Below are 22,258 nucleotides of genomic sequence, written 5' to 3' on the forward strand. Positions count from 1 at the left end.
GTAGCACCTTAAAGACCAACTAAGTCAGTTCTTGGTATGAGCTTTCGTGTGCATGCACACTTCTTCAGATACACTGAAACAGAAGTTTCCAGACCCTTCTATATAGTGAGAAGGTGGGGAGGGGTATTACTCAGAAGGGTGGTGGGAATGGGTGATTGGCAGATGGCTGTTGATGAGCCTGTTGACGACTCTTAACGACTGCAATAGGTCTTACAGGAAGAAGCAAGGGGTGAAAAGGTGAAAAATGGCTTTGTCATGTATAATGAGATAAGAATCCAAGGTCTTTGTTCAGACCAGGTTTCTCAATGGTTTTAAGTTTGGTGATAAGTTGTAATTCAGCAGCTGAATTACATCTGAAGAAGAAGTGTGCATGCACACGAAAGCTCATACCTAGAACTGACTTAGTTGGTCTTTAAGGTGCTACTGGAAGGAATTTTTTTTGTTTTGACTATGGCAGACCAACACGGCTACCTATCTATCACTTTAACAGTCATGGTTTCCCTCAAAGACTATTGGGAACTGTACTTTGTTAATGGTACTGGGAACTGTAGCTCTGTGGGTTGTCTCCTAACAACTCTCAGCACTGTTAACAAGCTACAGTTCTCAGGAGTCTTTGGGGGGAGCCATGGCTGTTAAAGTGGCCTTCAAAGTTGTGACTGTGCAGTGCTATTATGAAAAGTCAGAGTAATGTTACAAATGATTGAATAACCCCAAGCCTGTGTTCTCCAGTAGTCTTAAGAAACTCCTTTCTTGATTAGATGAAAAGCCTACCTAGTCCAGCATTCTCTTCATAACTGTTCTCTCTAGAACAGTATCACCTGTTCTAGAAGTTCACAATCATAACATGAAAGGCTACCCGCTGTTTGTCTCTGGCATGTAACATGATTTAAGTATACTGTGAATCATATGAATGTATCCCCCCCCCCCTAAATAGAAATGGAAAAGAGCAAGAAAAGCCTGGAAAAATTTATAGATTAGTGCAGGGGTCGGCAAAGTTTTTACAGCTTGGGCCAGTTCCTGGTCCTCGAGACACTGCGGTGGGCTGGAGTGCGCACGGATGCACGCATGCTCAAACGCTATTTCCAACACAGAGGCCCATGGGCCTTAGGTTGCCAACCCCTGGATTAGTCACTTTCATCAATTGTTAGAAACAGAAAGCTGTTTTTAAAAATTGCTGTATTGTTGCATTTCTTACCGCTGATAAAAAAAAAAACACAGCTAATTTCGCTAACAATTTGTCTCTGTTGTAACTAGGCAAGTTTACATGCATTGAAGTTCGATTCCACCTTGAAAGGCAGATGGGCTATTATCTCATTCAAATGTACATACCCAGCCTCCTCATTGTCATACTTTCCTGGGTGTCGTTTTGGATCAATATGGATGCAGCGCCAGCAAGAGTGGCTTTAGGAATAACAACAGTTCTCACCATGACAACACAGAGTTCAGGGTCACGGGCTTCCCTGCCAAAGGTATGCAAGCTCTTGGACTTTATATAACACTCTCTGTGTGTTTTGCTCCTCCTTGAACATGGGGCTATTTTTTTTTTTTCATATATCGTGTGTTAGCCCTCCTAGTCTTAAAACACGTGCTGCTGGCAATATATCTACAGTATAGCACAGTTTATGGAAGAACTGCAGTAGCAAAGGACATTTTCATCTTGTAAATTAACCTTTAATTGCTTTAATCATTTTCAGCTATGTCAAATTCTCTGCTGGTGGTGGAAATGTAGATGCTCATTGGAGATATTCCTTACTGCACAGTAGGGCGTTTGTTTTATATTGATCTACTTCCTTTTGTGCCACCTTCCCTCAGAACCTCTTAGGATCAGTTAACAGTGCTTTCTTGTGACAACTACTTTTGGAAGCGAAAGTACTTAAGACAGGCAGTTATATTAGACCCACACATGTGGAACTGTCCAGAGATTTGCTGAGATCCAAGCTGAGGGCTAGAGCTGAAGCTGTAGTTGCCATGCTGCTGCTGCCAAGAATAGCATCCCTGAGACAAACAATACCCGTTCCTGGTCATAATTTTTGTAAATGCTCATTGTTGCCTTAGCCCATCATCTTGTAAGTTTTGGCCTTTCTCCAGATACCACCAAGAATCCAGTGTGGGTCGATTCACAAATCATGGGGTATCTCATGCTATTGATACTGTAATTGCAAACATTATAATTGAAGAGAAAGTGTGCTTTCAGCAGAATCTGGATGGGGGTGGCTAGTGTACCTTCATAAACCTTGAAAGATCTTTTAAGAGGAGCAAGTTTTGGGGATTAAAGCTAAACCATTTGTGTAGTGCACTTCAGCCTTTATTTCAGTTATATGTGTAAATCTCTATATAGCTGCACTTGAATGACTAAGTTCAGTATGATAATAAATCTATGATTACAAAACCTGCTGTTCAGAAGTAGTATTGCAACTCTCTTGTGCAATAGCCACTTGATACCCATTGCCATAAAATAGTGAATATAGTTGTAAGTAGTAGCTTTATTTATTTTTCTCCTGAACACATTTTTGGCAGTTACAACACCCTGATTTGTACATACAGGTCTTACAATTCCCTGTAGTTCACAAGGTGATGGCAGACATAAGGCATCACTAGTGTGAGATCTCTGTTATTTGATTTACTGTTTCAAGGTCAAATTCCGTTTCCTTTCACTTTGAAGAAACCCTGATGCTGACTTCAACGGAACAGTACATCAATATAACTGAAACTAAAAAGTGCTCTGAAGTGTTGTACTGTTTGAAACTTTTACTACTAGATGTTCAGTTCTGAGAAAGAATTGGCCGATGTCTCTGAAGAAACGAAATAGTCCACTTGACTGTGTAGCTTAATTTCTTTTGTCATAATGGATGTGGTGAAGAACTGGGTTAAAATACTGTGTTCAGCACCTAAAAGTGGAATATTTGCTGCTTCTTTAAATGGTTCCAAATGCTTCTAGATATATACTACATCCCATCTATTCATAAGAGAAAAGTTAAAATATTTCTTTCTAGCTCCAAAGCTTTTTTGATGCAAAGCTAAAGTTCTGACTGTTTTGAATAGCTGGAATGCACTATTTTGTAGTTAAAGCCAGTGGCGTAGCGTGGGTTGTCAGCACCCGGGGCAAGGCAAGTAATTTGCGCCCCCTAACCCGTGGATTTGCACCCCCTAAACCTAACCCCCAGATGTTGTGCCCGGTGCGGCCGGCCCCCCCTGCACCCCCCACGCTACACCACTGGTTAAAGCATATGCCCCCCCCCCCAAAAAAAAGTTATAGATGCTTTAACAAAGTGAATCAGCTCCTTTTTGGCTTACAGTGAATGTTTTCATCAAATCTGATTAAATATCTAAAGAGAACTGATCTATTTCTCACTAGCACTTAAGAAATATTTCTTTTTTAAAAAATACTGCTTGTAAAGAGCATGATCTTTGAAAATAAATACAGATAATTTTCACTTTCCTATTCAGGCAAACAACTTTTAAAAGCTAAATGCCTGATCTGAGCTCATCTGCTCTTGATTTTAGTATGTGTCAGTGTTGTGGAAATGGATGCAATAGGACTCTCCCCTTGTCCTTCCTGCAACCCTGCCCCCCCCCCAATCTTCCACAGTGGGTTCCTCAACCCCACAAGGTAGATTTCAAGGACAGTGGGTGCAGCGGAAAGAGAAGGGCAAGTGCTGTTAAATGAGCAGGTCCATTCCAAAAGCAGCTGGCATCATTGAATCTTACCACCAGCTTAATTCCTAAAATAAGTTAATTTGTGGAACTCTACCCGTCTAAGCTGGAAATGGGAACCATATGACCATGTGGGGACATGTGGAGCTCAAAGCCATAGTCCTATCTCGAATAATAATACATTTTTGTTAGATTCAAAAATATTCAGTGGGCGAGATTGTGAGCATTTGTGCACAATCCAACAATTGGGAAACACTGGCCTGCAAGCGCTCCAATTGGAAAACAGCCTTTACCAAAGCTGTCATGGGCTTTGAAGACATTTGAACTCAGGACACTAGGGAGAAACGTGCTAAGAGAAAGGCACGCTTGGCAAATCCACACCATGTTCAACTCCTGCCCAGAAACCAATGTCCCCACTGTGGAAGGACGTGTGGCTCCAGAATCGTCCTCCATAGTCACTTACAGACTCACTGTTAAAACCGCATTTATGGAAGACAATCTTACTCAGCTACGAATGATTGCCAAAGACGAAAGAAGAATGATTTGCAATGCTGTGTTAGCACAATAGCTGGTAGGTTTCACCCTATATATTTATATGTAATGGCACAGGAAATCTTAGGATAGTGCTTTTAGTGTGAAGTGTTCAGGAAATGTTACTTTTATGGGAAATATAGATTTGGCCTTTGCCCTTTCCCCCCATAAAACTAGCTTTCTCTCTGGGCTTGGGGAAACACATTTCTCTTTCCTTGACATTAGGGGACACTGCACTTCCCATCTGTGTTTCTAATACCAGCAGTCTTATACTCTGTGCTATCTATAGGTCTCGTACGTCAAGGCTATTGACATCTGGATGGCTGTATGCCTGCTTTTTGTATTCTCGGCACTTCTGGAATATGCAGCTGTAAACTTTGTGTCAAGGCAGCATAAAGAACTTTTGAGATTCCACCGAAAGAGGAAGAAGAACAAGGTAAATATGACAGCCATAGGTTAAAGAAATACAGGCAGCAGAATGGGCTGTCTGCTTTGTAACAATGGTACAGTGTCTTAGGAGTGGCTGTACAAGTAACATGTTAACACAGGATAACATTCTGTCTGCCTAAGGTCAGCACAAGGCCTGTGTAATTCACAAATCCCGCTGAAACCTTCAGAGAAAGGATTAAAAAGGGATTTAAGTGGGACAAGAGCCTCGTGGAAGCTTGCTGCACAGAGTTTAATTTCACCCTCTGAGAATACTAGCAGATTGCCCCTTCACGATGGAAACTGATGGTTTGAAATGTGTTAAAATAATTTCCTACTATGGTTCAGTGGAAGACCTTCATAGATGTATTCACATTTGTTTAATCTACTTACTTATATAAGACTTGTTTTAGTTACTTTTGTATTGGGGAGTGGCAAGAGAGGGAATTAGATGTTGCATGTATTTAGCAGTTCGATTCCACACTTACAGCATCAATATGGGTTTATCTTTTTATCATGACCTTTTAAAAATGGGTTGTGCAGCAAGTTGAAGATGAGCCCACAAAATAGCCAAGGGGTTAGGAAACTGAGCAGGGGTACAAGGACCCTGAGGACATAATTGCATCATAGGAAGGAAGGACACCTATGAACTGATCCTCTGGAGAACAAGAAGGGGCTGGAAACTGCAGCAGGAAATAATATATGGATGCAGACGGCCTCCGCAAATACATATCACATTCTCTACATCAGGGGTCTCCAATCGTGTTTTTACTAGTGGGCACATATTGAATTTGCTGGGGGTGCCTGTCACAAAATGGCTGCCATGGAGGGGGAATGGCATAAAACAAAATGTCTGCCACAAAGAGCATGGCATAACACAAAATTAGAGAGACAACCACCCTAACAACTCTATGATTATCATGGGAAGTCAGCTGTGTCCTGCTGGTACTGATTATGGCGTTCACACACAAACTGGTGCTGTTCCTGTCTAACAACAACAGGGAGCATTCCTCAGTACCGGAGGGAAAATGTAAGGTAACCATATCACTCTCATTTCATATAAATTGCTTAGAAGGTGCCTTCCCATAACTTCATCTTTGGGAGGGCTAGAAGCGTTCTAGGAAGGAAGGAAGGAAGGAAGGGAGGAAGGGAGGGAGGGAGGGAGGGAGGGAAACTAGAAGACTTTGTGGGTGCCATGACACCTGTGAGCACCAGACTGGTGGCATGCTCAAAGTAAAGCACTCTAGATGTTGTAAGTGGAACAAAACAATGCAAGATGTTTAACACTCACCCCACACACAACTTAATAGACATCAACCATTTTATAAGTTGTAATACATTTTCATTCCTTTTTTGCACCAATAAAAATAGATGCAAATGAGTATCCAAGGACAAGAAGAGTGTCAATGTGATCTCATAACCCAACAGCTCCTTATGGGTGGTGACTAATGTAACTCTCATTGAGGGCTGGTGTGTAAAGTCCTCCTGTTTCAAAGCTGACATTCATCTTTCTTCCCAGATAACAGCAGGAATAAAATTCAGTCACACAACACTGAGTCTTGACAAATCTTAAAATGTTTTATCATAGTGTAAAATGACTGGTATTCATGGGACAATGAGTTAACTCCAATATTCTTCTTGGTACCGAATGCAACACAAATTTAAATACATACACATATGCACAGATGTTTTATAGGCTTATGCAGTTGGAGGTGACCTAGAACTTAGAAGTATTTAACATTGCTAGCAGATGAGCTCCAATCATCCAGATTACAATGTGATAGAATCTGCAGAAGTGAGAATCTGTATCATGCTGAAGCCCCTATGGAACAAAAATGAATTTTAGTGAACACGGGCAAATAGTTGGTTCCATTTCATTTTGTAAGAGGAATGGATTTTCTCATTGGAAAATTAGAACGTGTAATTGGATTTCATTAACAACCTGCAATATCCTGCTTTGCTTTTCCCTTTTGATCTCAGATATTTATACAGCTTAGTTTCTAATTTTTTATCCATCTGACAGTGGTTAAACAGTCACTAGTTTTCTAGTTTAGGACTTTTAATTTTCTTTTTCTTTTAAATCTGCAGTCAGGTTAAAAAGAAAAAAACTTGGCCAGTTGGATTTTATCTAACCAGGAGATGAGCAGAGATCAAGAAATATTTTTTTTTCATAGGGCTCTATCCAACTAAGGCTTACTCAGTGTCAATCCATTGATTTTTTTTTGGTATTAATTCATTTAAGTCCATTGATTTCATGGGGTCTACTATGAATATGACTTAGTTGGATACAACCATAAGGTATCTGTTGCGTTCTACATTTATTTCCTTTCATGAACATTAGAAGCATGCTGTGTAAATTGATCAAAGAAATGTGCTGCTTAACACAGTACAGTCGTACCTTGGTTCTCGAATGGCTTAGTTGCCAAAAATATTGGCTCCCGAATGTCGCAAACCTGGAAGTAACTCCTCTGGTTTGTGAACGTTTTTTGGAAGCCGAACGTCCAACACAGTTTCCGCTTAAGTACAGGAAGCTCCTGCAGCCAATCGGTAGCCATGCCTTGGTTTTTGAACAGTTTTGGGAGTCAAACAGACTCCCAGAACGGATTATGTTTGAGAACCAAGGTACCACTGTATTCCATTTCTGACATAGCAATATTAAATACTGTATGAGAAGTGTGGTCAGAATAATGAAACTGCGGTTCAATAATCATATGCCATCCACTCAGAGTTTCTAACATATGGATAGCTATTTTATACACTATCAAGCCAATGATCTAGAAACCTGTTAATGATTTTGAAATCTGACTTCAGCATTCAAGAATTGAGAATGAATGATTGATTAGGTTGTCCCTTGGTGAGATGATTATTGACATTTAATTGTTACATTCCTTCCTGATTGGGGAACCATTGTTAGCTAAATCCCCCTGCTTTGCTTTGCTGAATAATGCTCTGTCCATATAATCTGTAGACTGCAAATGCTGTATGCATCATACAGCATGGAACAAATACTGGATTGTATATTTGCACAGAGGTACATTTGATTTCCATAATTCTTCCACTTTTGGGAAGGATTCTTTTTGCAGTCAAACCTGCGTTTATATGGCTGTAGATGTGTATGTCCCACCTTCCTTACAATCTATATGCAATGGGAAATGCATAGGATCACAGTCTCTCATCACACACACACAACTTTTTGAGACTGCATGAATTAGTGCTAAAATAGTCTTCTGGTTAGTGGTTTCTGGTAGAATATTCAGGTCAACAAACTGTAGTTGACTGAAAAAGTGAAATGATCAGAGCTATAGTGCTGGACCAGTCTCTGTTCTAGGACAAGATGTAGAAAATACTCTTTTTTTCCCTTTTAACCCTTCCAGTGTCAAATTCACCACAGTTCCTCCTATTAGTTCTTGGAGCAAAGTTGTGATCAGTCAAACACTGATACATAAATATTTTGTGAGATTCCATTTGGGTTTCCCTTTTTTATTATTCTCATCAAGCATTCATTTAATGGAATCACTCCATGTATCACTTCAATTTATGTCATTCAAACATGCTTTTGGTGTTACTTATTTTTCGTAGTGAGCTATATAACTGAGGGAGAAAACAAGTGGCTTGACCTTTTCCCAAAACAACACCAGCTTCGGAGAGCTTCTAGTTGAAAAAATGCCCACATGAGAAATTAGGCCTTAAGGGGGGGGGAGCCCACCAGCCCACAAATGCCAACAATTATCTTCTTATTCTTTTGTTTTTTAAACTAAAATCCTGACCACTTGTCTGGAGATTATTCCTGCTATAGGTAGCCGAGCAAATAGTCACTTACAGCCTCCAACTAACACATGAAATAGCAAAAAACTAAATGTTAAATAGTAAATTCTGTATTACGTGCAGATTATTAAATAACAGATCATTTGATAATGACGGGTATCAAGTGCCAAGTATCAAATATTGCTCAATGAGATGTGGGGAAATATGGTAAAACAGCAGTGCTGACAGACAATGTGTCGAACACTGCATACTGATGCATATAAAATATCACATGTCAAATATCAGATACTTTTGGATGAGCACTGAATATTAGATATTGAAAAGTCAATTGATGCTTAACCTTGAAATCTGCACCAGATAGTTCCAGGGTTGAGCTGCAGTTGCAAATTGACTTCAGCTACTCTGTTTAGAATACTCAGAAGCTAATACTACAAACAAGTAAATTCATGGACAAGTTTCCACACTACCTGCTGAAATCATTACAGCAAAGAGAGAGATTGTGGCCCTCACACTTTATGGCATGTTCTACAGGCACGGCACACGCACAGGACAACTGATGTGGATTGGAACTTGCCACAACTTTTGACATAGTATAGGCAAGTATCCTGACAAAACAAGCAGACAACATCTGCTATCTTATGTCTCCCCTAGTCCACATGGTGAGCAAACCATAGACCCCTCAGAAGCCTGGATGTGGGGCAGCTCAGCCCCTCAAGCATATTCTGATGCTGTAGTGAGACACTCCCAAGACCCCTTATGAGGTGGGTCCCCCTTTCAATATGTTATGAATCCCAACCAAATAAATGTTTTGACAATAAACATTATATATATATATATATATATATATGCTTTCGTAGATTTTCACGGGTACAGGAATGCAGGTTTTGGTGTCCTCGGGTGTCTTCCCGTGTAAAAGTTGGGGTGTCTAGGCGACGTTTCGACGAGGTCTCACTCGTCATCTTCAGGCTGGTGCTTTCGGCTTCTTGTTACTGGAACAGAGCGGGATCTCAATGTTTGAGTTCCTATAAATACTGTAGAGGGGGTGTGGTGTCTAGCCTCCAATGTTCTGGGCAGAGAGGAAGTTCCCAGGCTAGTGTGCCTTTTCTTCTTTTGTTCCTTAATTACTTGAGAGATACCTTGAGTGATTTCTTGAGTGATATCCTGAGTACCACTTAGGTGGGTCATTAGGTGTGGATTAGTTGCTAAAGTCTTTGTGTCTTGACCTCTTGAACTTTGTGAAGAGTTTTCCTGAGAAGATGGCTGTATTGCACTTAGTTGTGCTTTGGCTTGGCTTCGTGTATAGGGGCGAGCTGTGGTTTTGTGGCTTGTGTCAGCCAGATCTGTGTAGGGATTGCAGGGGGGTGCAGCATCCGGAGGTGCCACCATGGATTGGCTACTGGATGGTGTCAGTAATTCATCTGTGGAGAGGGTCTGGGTTTGGGTCTGGTGTGGTTGATTGGTGTTGGCGTTCTGTGTGCCTCTGGATCTGGTGTCAGTTTTTGTGGAGAGGGCTAATTTCCAGATGTCTGGCAAGCGGGATGTGTCGTCACGCTTGTTCATGTTGTGAGGGTGTTTCTCTATCTCGATGGCTTCCATGATTATTCTCTTGTGGTGATGTTCCGTGTTAAAGAGCAATTTGGAATCTGCAAAATTAATTTCGTGTCCTGTTTCTTTCATGTGTTGGAAAAGAGAGGAAGTTTTTTCTTCTTTTTTGACGGCATTCTTGTGTTCTGCGATACGTGCATTTATTCGTCTGTTTGTTTGTCCAATGTACGTGGCTGGGCAGACTTTGCAGGGTATTTCATAGATCCCTTGGTTTTCCAACTGGATTTTATCCTTGGGGTTTCTGAGGATATTGGCTATTTTTTGGTTGGTGCAAAAGGCTGTTTTGATATTGTGTTTATGGAGGATTTTGCTAATTTTATCTGTAGTGCCCTTGATATAAGGAAGGAGGGCCATGCCATTGTTTTCTTCTGTGTCTTGGTTTTTGGGGGGTGTTTCCTTTTTTGGGGGGTGTTTTTGTTCACAACATGAACAAGCGTGACGACACATCCCGCTTGCCAGACATCTGGAAATTAGCCCTCTCCACAAAAACTGACACCAGATCCAGAGGCACACAGAACGCCAACACCAATCAACCACACCAGACCCAAACCCAGACCCTCTCCACAGATGAATTACTGACACCATCCAGTAGCCAATCCATGGTGGCACCTCCGGATGCTGCACCCCCCTGCAATCCCTACACAGATCTGGCTGACACAAGCCACAAAACCACAGCTCGCCCCTATACACGAAGCCAAGCCAAAGCACAACTAAGTGCAATACAGCCATCTTCTCAGGAAAACTCTTCACAAAGTTCAAGAGGTCAAGACACAAAGACTTTAGCAACTAATCCACACCTAATGACCCACCTAAGTGGTACTCAGGATATCACTCAAGAAATCACTCAAGGTATCTCTCAAGTAATTAAGGAACAAAAGAAGAAAAGGCACACTAGCCTGGGAACTTCCTCTCTGCCCAGAACATTGGAGGCTAGACACCACACCCCCTCTACAGTATTTATAGGAACTCAAACATTGAGATCCCGCTCTGTTCCAGTAACAAGAAGCCGAAAGCACCAGCCTGAAGATGACGAGTGAGACCTCGTCGAAACGTCGCCTAGACACCCCAACTTTTACACGGGAAGACACCCGAGGACACCAAAACCTGCATATATATATATATATATATATATATATATATATATATATATATCACAGCTTCTTGGTCAGTTGCAGCTGCAAGTAACAGTCCTTCCTAGGCCTATTAACCAGTGATGAACCAAAGCCCATAGCAACAATGCCCATTATCTGAAAGAAGGTGGGTAGGAAACATGACAACAAGATAAGTGCCATGCCTATGGTCCATACCCAAATTTATAATCTAGGAACAGGCCTGTGGAAACAGGTTATCCCTCAGCTTTGCTTGCCCAGCTCTACCCTCTGGACTTCCAATTGGCTTCTATGAGCAGGACCGGCCTGGACCTCAAAGAAGGTTCTGAGGGGGAGGAAGTGGGGCTCCCTCCCATCATGCCACATGGGCATTGCACAAAGTGGGCTCCCCACATAATGATGGGGAGCTGTACCTTCTGAAATATTTTTGAGAAGAGAGAACATCACATCTGTGAGGAGTATCAGTAATGCCAGCATGGAAAACATACAGCAGCTGATTAAAAAAATAGTGATTGCAGCTGGAAACTTTTGGAAGAGACGTTAGGAAATTGTATACTTATATTTTGAAGATTCTGCAGTCATCTGTGTAAGTTGGGGTTTTGCCTTTGCATGAATCAGTATCACTAAATTCATGAACTGGATCTAAAGATATTTAGGATGAATACATCTAAAATTCACACCCATTTTGCCCTTTAAAAAGCACTTACAGGGGTTGCAGAGAGTAAGTTGGAGGTGTATCATAAATAAATGATACATATGGATATTGCTTTGCTTGTTGGCATTTCCACTTTAAAAGAAGCAAGCATGCATACTAATTTTGTGCTTGTGTTGAAGAAAATATAGCGTTACATCTAAGGCTACATTTTACTAGTCTTTATTTACTTTTCAACTTTTCTTCAACTTTTTAACCCAAGTTCTAAATGCCATACTACTTGTAGACTAGGTTGATTATGTTTTTTCCACTAATAATCATTTCCTTTTTCCCCTTTTATTTTCTTTTGTTGTCTTTGTGGTCTGCCTTCCATTTTGATGAAAGTTTTATGAGGGAGTGCTTGATGGAAATGAAATCAATGAATCATTGCGGCGTAGCAATGGCTTGAGAAGTACAGAATTCATAGACGGGACTTTGCCTCAAATCTACAATATAAATTTAAGGGTAAACTATGTAGAAGATGTCCCATTTGTCCTAACATGCTACCCAGTCATTAACAAAGGTCCAGTCCATTTGTCTGAACTAATGTCTTTCCATGTGGACTCTGTGAACTTCCATTACTACTTCTGTGTGATGATACATATTGTTAACTAGAGAGGTTCAGCCTCCCTTCATCATGGAAATAAAATTTGTGGTGGTTAATTTGGAGCTCGTAACATAGAATTCACATCTGGTTTTCTTTCTCCTCAAAACACACTTTAGAAATTAATACATCTAAATATGGTACACCTAAATACTTCTGCAAAAACAATATAAATATTAAGAAACAATTAAGGTTTCCTAGACTGATGCAGTTAAAGCATTGCCAGGATCTGAGAGACCTTCAGTAGATAAGCAAAAAAGTCAGTGATAGGGTGCCCCTTGTGCCCATGGTCCAGAAGAAGCAACCTCTCACCATTTACTAATGCAGCTCCAGATCTACTTCTTTGAAAGGAGCATGAATATGCTTCGCACATGACCACTGTGAAATGATCTAATATTGTCTGCTTCACTCCTACTGTGTCTTTGTAAAGAAGCATAAGCATTTCTCAAAAGCTACTGGAGATGGTGGGATAGGTTCTGGAAGCTTCAATGATTCAACCATGCAACTGAGTGTCAGGTGCATTCCATAATCTTAAATGTACTCAAGTGGGTACTTCATGAGGACCCTACACCAGGGTAAGCTTAAGGGGCCTGATATAAAGTACATCTGTGGTATGTGAGACCTTATAGTTTTGGTCAGTCAAGGAGAACAGGAGACAGGGCAGCAGAAATCAGGTACAATCTTTAATAATCACAACAATTCAAAAAGACATATTTGTAAATGTTTTACAAACTGAATATTTGTAAATGTTTCTAAGTGGTATGTTTAAGTAGATCCTCTTGCTATAAAAATTAATCAGATTATTATTTTTATCTGAGAAAGGCCCAGTTCACGTGAGTGTGTGTGTGTGTGTGTGTGTGTGTGTGAGAGAGAGAGAGAGAGAGAGAGAGAGAGAGAGGTAATACTAGCTTCAGAATATTCTCGGTCTGCTATAACTGATTGTGGGCATCTCCATCAACGAGTATAGGCTGAGAGTGTTGTTGGCCATCATGGCCATGTGCCATATGAAAAGCTACCACATATGTGTGGCAAGATCTAGCAGCCATTTGACAGCCATTTATAAATCAGTCTGTCATTTTACCAAATGCCACTACAAATCCAAAATCTAATTTGGGTGGGATTAAACTTCCCCAAAACGTTTCTAGAAAAGAATCTGATAGTTCAATCCATCTCTATGTCACTAAAAATGGCAGACAGGTGTGACCATACTGTGGCAGCACAATGTTAGTAATAGTAAAAGGACTGCAATCACATTATTTGCAGTCAATAGGAGAATGTTAAATTATGAATAATATGGGAAAAAATTATATTGAATGTGACTTCATTCCGTTGAATGATGCAGGATACAGAGACAGGGTAAAATGATAAGATAATATAATACATTGCTAGGGGTTTAAAATGGGTTCCATATTAGTAGAATCTACATGCCTGACATTTGCTGACCATATATATCAAGCTTTATATATAATTGCCTAGGGTTAACCTTAATGAAGAGGTTATATTTCACTGTATTTGAAGTAAAAACAATATTTTTTTATTATTTTGAATCATGTCATACCATTCATGTCCTATTTTCATTTTATATCTTTGTTATTCTTCATTTGTTAGCAATCCACAGCTTATTTATTTCCTTGTTGTGTTCAATCTTCATTTATGTTTGTTTATCTCAGGGGTGGGGAGGGAGCCATACCTGCAGGAAAGCCAATGTAGACTTTCTTGTTGAAAAGAGCTCTCTTTGGATACCATTTAATGTTTTCAGTTCATCCTATTTGTGAGTTCTTCTGGATACACCTGCAGGCTTTGAAAGCAATTTCCTCTTTATTGTTGCACTGATTTCACTATTTCGCACTGAACATTTTTAATCAAGCTCAGCTGCAGACTAAGTGCATAGTCTAGAGAAAGTTAGGAGCGCAGAAGTCTCCTAGAAACAATAATCCCTTGTCATGGAACTCTGTGTCATGTTTCCTCTAGAAGGTACTCTATGGAAATAATGCATCTGTATTTCTTGATAAAATATTTGTGTATTGCCTTCTTTTGTTTTTAAGACCCTTTAAAATCAATTAATGATGTAATAATTTTAATTACAACCTTTGCCCAACATTTGGCATAATCACACATCACCTTTTAATGTGAAAAGGTTACCAAGAGGTAACTCTTTCAATCTCATTTTGTGTGAATATGGTCTCACATTAAGGAAACTAGCATTTAACACACTGAGCACAGGGTTTTCTTCTTAAACAAATGTTCCCTTGGAGGGCAAAGCATCACATCTCACCACACAAGGGAGTGCCTTGAAATGGAATATGCAACATACTAAAATGCCATGGCAAAAATCTTCACGTGACATTATCTTGGCAACGTTAACCTGGAAGCTGTCCATTACTGAGCAGTACTAAAGTCAGGAATCTTCTGGTTTTGAGGCCCACCCTCAGACTGCCAACAGCTGCTCCGCTGCATGCAGGCTGTACCTCGCTCAAAAGGGGAGGACGAAAACACAGAACAAGATGATTCAGAAACTCCCCCCCCCCACACACACACACTGATACCTAGCTATGTTCACATCCTATTCTTGGGAGGTCTTGCCCGCAAAGCCTTCCAGCCAGTGGCGAAGCTGCATGATGCTCCGCCACTGGGGGCAGAGAGCAGCCGGGGCATGATGGTGCCCTGGGGGCGTGGCGCACATCCTGGGGGTGTGGCATGCCACCTGCGGGGACATGACATGTGTTCTGGGGGTGTGACGCACCACCTGTGGGGGTGTGGCACCTAGTGTGTGGCATGCGTCCGGGGGCCCCCCAGCTGCGATGGCACCCTACTGGAATAGTGGTGCCAGGGTGTTCCACTCCCTCTGCACCCCCGTTCCTCCGCCAGTGATTCTAGCCAGTGGAGCCTTCCAGCAGTCAACCGGGGGGGGGGGCTTCTGATAGAATTGTTTCCACTCCATTGGCAAGCTGGCATTTCCCTTTCTCTCAGGAGGAGTACAATCAAATGTAAGGAGGATAGGTACAAGGAAGTTTCTACCAAGACAGCCTTTACAGTTTTAAAGGGTTTTTTTCCTTTCCCAGGTAATTTTTACTATTATTATTAAAATATGTATATACCACTACATCTGACAAACTATATCAATGTGTTTTAGAACCATAAAACATAAAACCATACAATAAAAAACATAGAAAAGTTAAAAACAGACATTAACCAATTAACCATTGTGAAAGTGTGCATTCTTAATCGCCTGCATAGTCCTGGTGGAATAGAAAAGTTTTCAGCCAGCACTCAAAAGGTAGCCCAGAAAGTGCTTGCTTGTTGTGTTTTGTTGTCCAATAACCCTCACCAACTTTTGTTGTTTCTTAGACAGTTGGTATGAAAGCAGTATATGTCAAAGAGGTGCTTCTAGGTTTTCAAAAATGCTAGATTTCAAAAGCAAAGGTGCAATTTTTTTTGTGTTGGGTTCCTTTGAAATCACTTGGGGGAGTTGGAGAACTAAATGAAGAAAAGGATTTACTTACCTTCCTGTGGTTTGGGCAGAGTTTGTATGAAAATAGCAAATGTTGTAGAAATGCCTGCAGATCAGTAGCCGGTAACATTTCAGAAGAATTAATTGCTGCAGGGGATAAGGACTTGTAATCAATAAAAGCAGTTTTTGGGTTTTGCAGGGAAATTTATGCTCAGTGGAGAACAGTCAGTTCCTTCTTTTTCATCACTCCTAATGCAGAAAAGTTATTCCCTCTTTGGAAGGTAGATCTGTCAGAAAGAAAACTAAAGTCCCCTTCCTGACCTTATGCAAAAAAAGATCTTTGCATTAGACACTTGAAATTTCAAAGAGACCAACAATCTGAGTCTATTTGATGCTTCAGGAGCAGCTCAGTTCAAAGGAGACCCACTTTGCCTTGGAAGATCCCCAAATATCTCTGAATCTTCCTGATTAAATCCAAAATTCGTTATCCATCTGAACCAAGTACAGTGGTTCCTCGGGTTACAAACACGTCGGATTACAAACTCCGCTAATCCATAAGTAGTACCTCGGGTTACAAACTTTGCCCCAGGATGAGAACGGAAATCGTGCAGTGGCAGCGGGAGGCCCCATTAGCAAAAGCGCGCCTCAGGTTAAGAACGGTTTCAAGTTAAGAACGGAGCTCCGGAACAAATTAAGTTCATAACCCGAGGTACCACTGTACATACTTGTAATGGTCATCTAGGCCATTAACTATTATTGCATGTATCCTGGTAACAGCCCAGTTCTAGCCCAGGATCACAAGTTAACATAGTTATTATGAGAGGTGTGATTATTATATATTGTCCTCCACTGCAGCAAGCAACTGAAAGCTACAATCTACCCAGCTACAGCCAGGGCTTTTTTTTTTTTTTCAGCTGAAACTTGCCAGAACTCAGTTCTGGCACTTCTCAGGTGAGTGCCACTGCCTTCTTTAACAGAACAAGGGAGGTGTTTGTGGTGAATTCTGGCACTTCTTTTTCTAGAAAAATATCACTGGCTACAGCTAACAAGATCATCTATAGGCAGATGTAAGATAACATCCTAAGAAACATAATACACAGTGACAGGCAGGAACAGATATTGGATTTTAAAATTGCTCACATGGGCAGATGCCAAAAGCCCTATGCAGATATGCAGATTTAATTGTTTTAGTGAATACAGAAAGGAGAGCATACTGCTCCACAACCCTTGCAGTTGACTTCCCACGTTGGACAGGAAGGTCAGAAGGGGTTACTGTTAGTGTGTCCAGATGAATGTTAATTCACCAGATCGTAGAAAAGATGTTCAACTGGCCATGCTTACAATCTCCATTCAGACAATTTCATTCAATGCAAGAAGCTTGAAGGAGTTGATGGAACCAGGATACATGCTTCATAGATGAAATAGCCAACAAGTATTTTAGAATTAAAGAATTGCGACTCTAATAGAAATCAAATTGCAGCCAACACATCAGTAGTTGGGCTACTGGTATTTCTGCATTTGCAGCAGCTGATTATATTGTGGGCGGGGAGGATATACAGTGGTACCTCAGGTTAAGTACTTAATTCGTTCCGGAGGTCCGTACTTAACCTGAAACTGTTCTTAACCTGAAGCACCACTTTAGCTAATGGGGCCTCCCGCTGCTGCCATGCTGCTGGAGCACAATTTCTGTTCTCATCCTGAAGCAAAATTCTTAACCTGAAGCACTATTTCTGGGTTAGTGGAGTCTGTAACCTGAAGCGTATGTAACCTGAAGCATATGTAACTCGAGGTACCACTGTAGAGCAATAGTTTTAATATTTTTTTGAATAATGATATAAAGGGTCTCAAAGATTTCAGTTGTTAGAATTTCCAGGTGAAGACTTTTCCTGTTTGTTCATTTTTACAGGATGAAGATTCAAGAGAAAATCGGTTCAGTTTTACAGGCTATGGAATGGGGCCACCATGTATACAAGCAAAAGATGGAGTGGTTCCAAAAGCACCAAACAATCCAGTTCAACCTGCACCAAAAAGCCCTGAAGACATGAGGAAGGTATTCATTGATCGGGCCAAGAAAATTGACACCATCTCCCGAGCCTGTTTCCCACTAGCCTTTCTGATATTCAACATTTTTTACTGGGTCATCTACAAAATCGTTCGGCACGAGGACATTCACCAAAAACAAGATTAAGGTTTCCAGTGCTTAACGGTTCTGGTTCTCTATTACTATGGTACAAATACCGATTGGCTCATAAAGGGCGTGGAGGGCAAAAAATCACATTTGACTTGCTATGCAAAGTCACAAAAGGATAGAAGAGTGGAATCCGAAGAAGCTACAGTATCTGCTGCAACAGCAATTCAACTTCTTATTAGCTAAAAGTAGCCAGCTTTTGCAAAGAAAAACCACAACATTCTAAATTAAAACTCTACTGCCAATGTGTTTATAGATGCTGTTCCATAATGGTATAGTATTTTCTGACGTTTCTTGCAGCAAAGTGCCATATTAACAGAAATGCTATTCCACTTTAAAGTTTTCTTTAAACTTTATAAGTCAAGATTTGCCATGGGGGGGTGGGTTTAAAAAAGAAGTTTCCCTTTAAGTGACAAAGCACATTTTCTCAATTTAAAGACACTGCCAACGTCTTTTACAATAAACACCGAGCATATATTAGGCTGCACATTAAAGAGAGAAATCTCATATAAAATACTTCATAATGACACAATCCACAAACCACTTACTCTGTGAAATGCTGCTGGTGTTTCTGGTGAGGCTTCAGTTCTGCACTGGAATAAGCAGTTTGTTGATTGCTGGCCGTTTTATAAAAAGAAAAAGTATGCCTTGGCGAAATTTCTCTGTGCATTCAAGGCAGGAAACTGTCTAATCACATCCTTTACCAGTACAGAGAGTAGGACTCAGCAGGCTAGACCTTCTGTTGAGTAAACAGATCGCTTGCTTCTGGTATTTACTCTAAAATGTAACATAGATTCTACATGATAGGATGTGAGGTCAGATATTCTGAGTCACTCAAATGAGTATTGTCACCTCCAGGGCCCTGGAGAGGGAGAGGATTTTGTTCCATGAAGGTTAAATATGCTTAAAGCTATTGAAATTATGGGACAGTGGTGCATATTTGATTCTGTAATATACACATAATATACACTAGGAAGTTAGTGTCATTGAAATCAGTTCAACTTACTTCCAGGTAAACATGATGAAAATCATATGTAGCTCCTATTTATTTTAACTGACTTTACATACATATGTGCTGAACAACGTCAAAAGAAGTGCTAGAACAAAATTGGGGGAAACGAAAACCTTCCTATGAAGATACCGGATAGCCAACTATGGCATTCTACTTGTGCAACTGACTCTCACTTGAACAAATAGGAATTGCTCTTGTTCCCTTCCCTCCCAATTCCACCCACCCACATTTCCCAATATCTGCTCTGCGTAGTTGGGAAACCCTGATTGGGCGTAGTTTCCAGGGCCCCAGGGTGAATGGTGGAAGTAAAATCTAGCACACCTCCTGGTGTGGTGTTTCATCTTGATATTTAAATTAAGGAAATTTATTTCCTTTTTCTAGAATTGCACAGTCCTTTAAATTAATTCTCTCAATAATTATATATTATGTTATAGGCTTAAAAGAAAAAATAGAATAGAACTTTGCACCTAGAAGCTGTTTTTTGTTTCTTCAGACAGTTTTCATCAGCAAAGACAGAATATATTTGCTCTACAGCATATCTAATGCAGTGGAATGATATATGTTCTGAAAGTGTGCCAACAGAAAAACCACAAGAGTTTATTGTTGAACACCAGAGAGGGGAGAGAAAACATGCTGCTTTGAAGGAAAAAGAAAATCAAAGCTGAAGTTCTACTTTGATTTTTAAATAAGAACAAATGTGATACAGGACTATTTCCGTAATGTGTCTGTTATAGAAATATTTACTAAGATGACTTTAAAAAGGAAAAAAGAAAAGCAAATTTGATTTAAATAGATCCATTTAAGTATGGGTGGGTGGAAACCATATGCAAATTGTGCCCTGTGTCAAAAACATCTCTAACATAGTTTTATATTGGTGTCAGGAGATATTTTCTTGAGCAAGTACTTTCAAACAAATGATTCCCAATGCAAAACTTGAGGTGGTGTGGCTAGTCTGTGAGGACTGTGCCATCTCAGTTATACATTTCTGAATCTGCCTTCAGTGTGATCAATACAAAGGTTACGGATTTAAAATGTGTTGCTAAATCTAAGTAAATATTCGTGCAAATGAATTTTGTACAATTTCTGAACATAACAGAATTCTACAGACACTCTAGGGCTGTGAATAGAAAAAAAGGGGGGAGCCCTCTCAGATTTCTTTCCAGTAGTCACAGATTGTGCGGCCATACTACTTTGGTAACTCAACATAAAAAGTTAGGCATGCCTATTGAGGATATGAATGGTTTCTATTTGAACAGGATGAGGTGCCTAATCTATGGGAAAGGTGGTGAGTTTGAAAGAGTGGAGGCAAGCAGCCCTACAGAGAAAATCCAGTATTTCCCAGTTCATAAGCCGTGAGTGTAACCTTTAACCTGCCCTAGGGGAATGTTCTGCACAAAGCATTATAAACTAAGTTTTAACTTTTACTCACAAAATTATTTTTCATTGAATATAGAGTGCAGGTAATGGGATAAAGTTGGGGCATAAGGGCATATCGTCAAATTCATTTCACTTCTTTACAATGCAGAATAATAAAGGTTTTGTGTTGTCTCATGCCACCAAAAAATACCAGCAACCCACTAGTGCCTATTTTATTAAGTCTAAAATACCAGCAGGCATATGACGACCTATCACACAAATAAATCCAGGAATGGTGTTGCAGACCCTGTCAGACAAACTAATGCTTCTTACGGATTTAGTGCACTGTTACAAAACCCCCAGTTATTTTAGCAAAGTGACAAAAGTTAGCAAACATGTTTCTCCTGTATTCAGGTTACTGCAGGCTCTATGTTAAATACACCCTATAGTGCTACGGCTGGGACTGAGATGAAGTATAAGCCACTGCAAAATTCTGGGGTGAATTAGGACATATTCAGTGTGTGAAATCCCCAGCAGGGGGGAGAATCCAATTTACACCAATTTTGTTATTCATGGCTGATCACAGTCATGATGATAAGAACCATTTGCCAGAAAATTGGAAGATCTCCAGCAAATTGCTGGAAGATAATGAAGCATCCCCACATTTCTTAGTCAAATGGACATTTCTTCCTATCTTCAATCACTGTCATGCAGGCAGCAAAGTACAGAAATTCAGAGAAGTGTATCTGCATTGCCTAGGCAACTGGGCAACACTTTTGATCTGATGTCACTGTTTTGCAACATGGTGATCATTATTTTGCCTGTGAACAAACCTAGAAGAAATTAGTGTTGGAAGTCGTGGATAAGGGAGGAGGCAGAGACACCAGAATGGCTGAACTTCATGCCCCTCCACACACACACACACAAAAAGCAACAACAAAAATCAGATGCAACTTCACAACCTCTAAACAAGGCTGCAGTAAAGTGCTGATTTGGAACAAACGGCAATCACATTTTCCACAGATTCCCATTTTTTTCCTGATTTAGCATGAAAGAGCAAAAGCAAAACCACTCAGATTCCTGCTTCGAAAGCACGGGGAAAGTGGGAACCCACTTGGACCCATGCTTTCTAGACATGGGAGGAGTGGAATTGTAGACGAGCCCTATCATGAATAGAAGCATCCGACTGGCTTTTGTTGGAACCAAAATGCTGTCTTAAATGAATCATGGATTCTTATGTGCCATATGGAAATATGTGACGCTCAAAACATTCATGAGTGGAGATATGTGGAATTTATCTATTTCAGTCTCTAACTCCTTCCAGGCATTAGTATTTCCATGGAGACAGCTAATGCATTGATAGGGACCCTATTGTTTGTCCTTACCTCCATGTCTTCAGCCCCATATGTTGTACTTGTGTAGGTCCTGTATGTGATCAGGGCTCCCAACTACATTGGGTTTGCTTAAGGTTTGCTTGATTCCACCTTCAGAACTTCAGGGTGCAGAACTGGACATGTATGCACAACATAAAGGACAGCATAGTAGTTCTACCTCTCATTCATGTATTAGCCACATGAATAGGATTCTGTTTCCTACTCCACTCTCTAAATATTATTATTTATTACGGAGTCCACTAACACAAGAACTGTTTGTAGTCCACATCCATATGGAAATATGAATGACCTTATCAGCCCCAAATTATGATCAAAGGGCTCAGTTATCTTAGGCAAGTATCATTATTATATCCTTATGGAACATATGCAAACACTTCAAAATCCAGTTTACAAACTCAGATTCTCCCTACTGTGGCTACGTAGTTTCTTCTCTGAAAGGAACAGGATACCTAATGTATTTTGGGCACAATTT

At 40.4% G+C, this 22,258-nt stretch overlaps 1 protein-coding gene across 6 annotated transcripts in view; it reads left to right on the forward strand.

The window, feature by feature from the left end:
• The window catches only part of GLRA3 (glycine receptor alpha 3), a 75,850-nt gene extending 54,538 nt beyond the window's left edge, over window positions 1-21,312 (forward strand). For 4 of the 6 annotated variants that reach the window (XM_083755848.1, XM_083755849.1, XM_083755851.1 and 1 more), the window contains 3 exons: window positions 1,255-1,469; window positions 4,475-4,621; window positions 17,743-21,312. In XM_083755848.1, the coding sequence (XP_083611974.1) occupies window positions 1,255-1,469; window positions 4,475-4,621; window positions 17,743-18,024 (644 nt within the window). In that variant the 3' untranslated portion in view covers window positions 18,025-21,312. Of the gene's footprint in view, window positions 1-1,254; window positions 1,470-4,474; window positions 4,622-12,126; window positions 12,247-17,742 lie in introns of all 6 variants that reach the window. The other 2 variants (XM_083755853.1, XM_083755852.1) reach the window with 2 other exon arrangements.
• The last annotated feature ends 946 nt before the right edge of the window (window positions 21,313-22,258 follow it).

The sequence above is a fragment of the Podarcis gaigeae genome (assembly GCF_964106915.1).
Source record: "Podarcis gaigeae genome assembly, chromosome: 9".
In the NCBI taxonomy this organism is placed as follows: Eukaryota; Metazoa; Chordata; class Lepidosauria; order Squamata; family Lacertidae; genus Podarcis; species Podarcis gaigeae.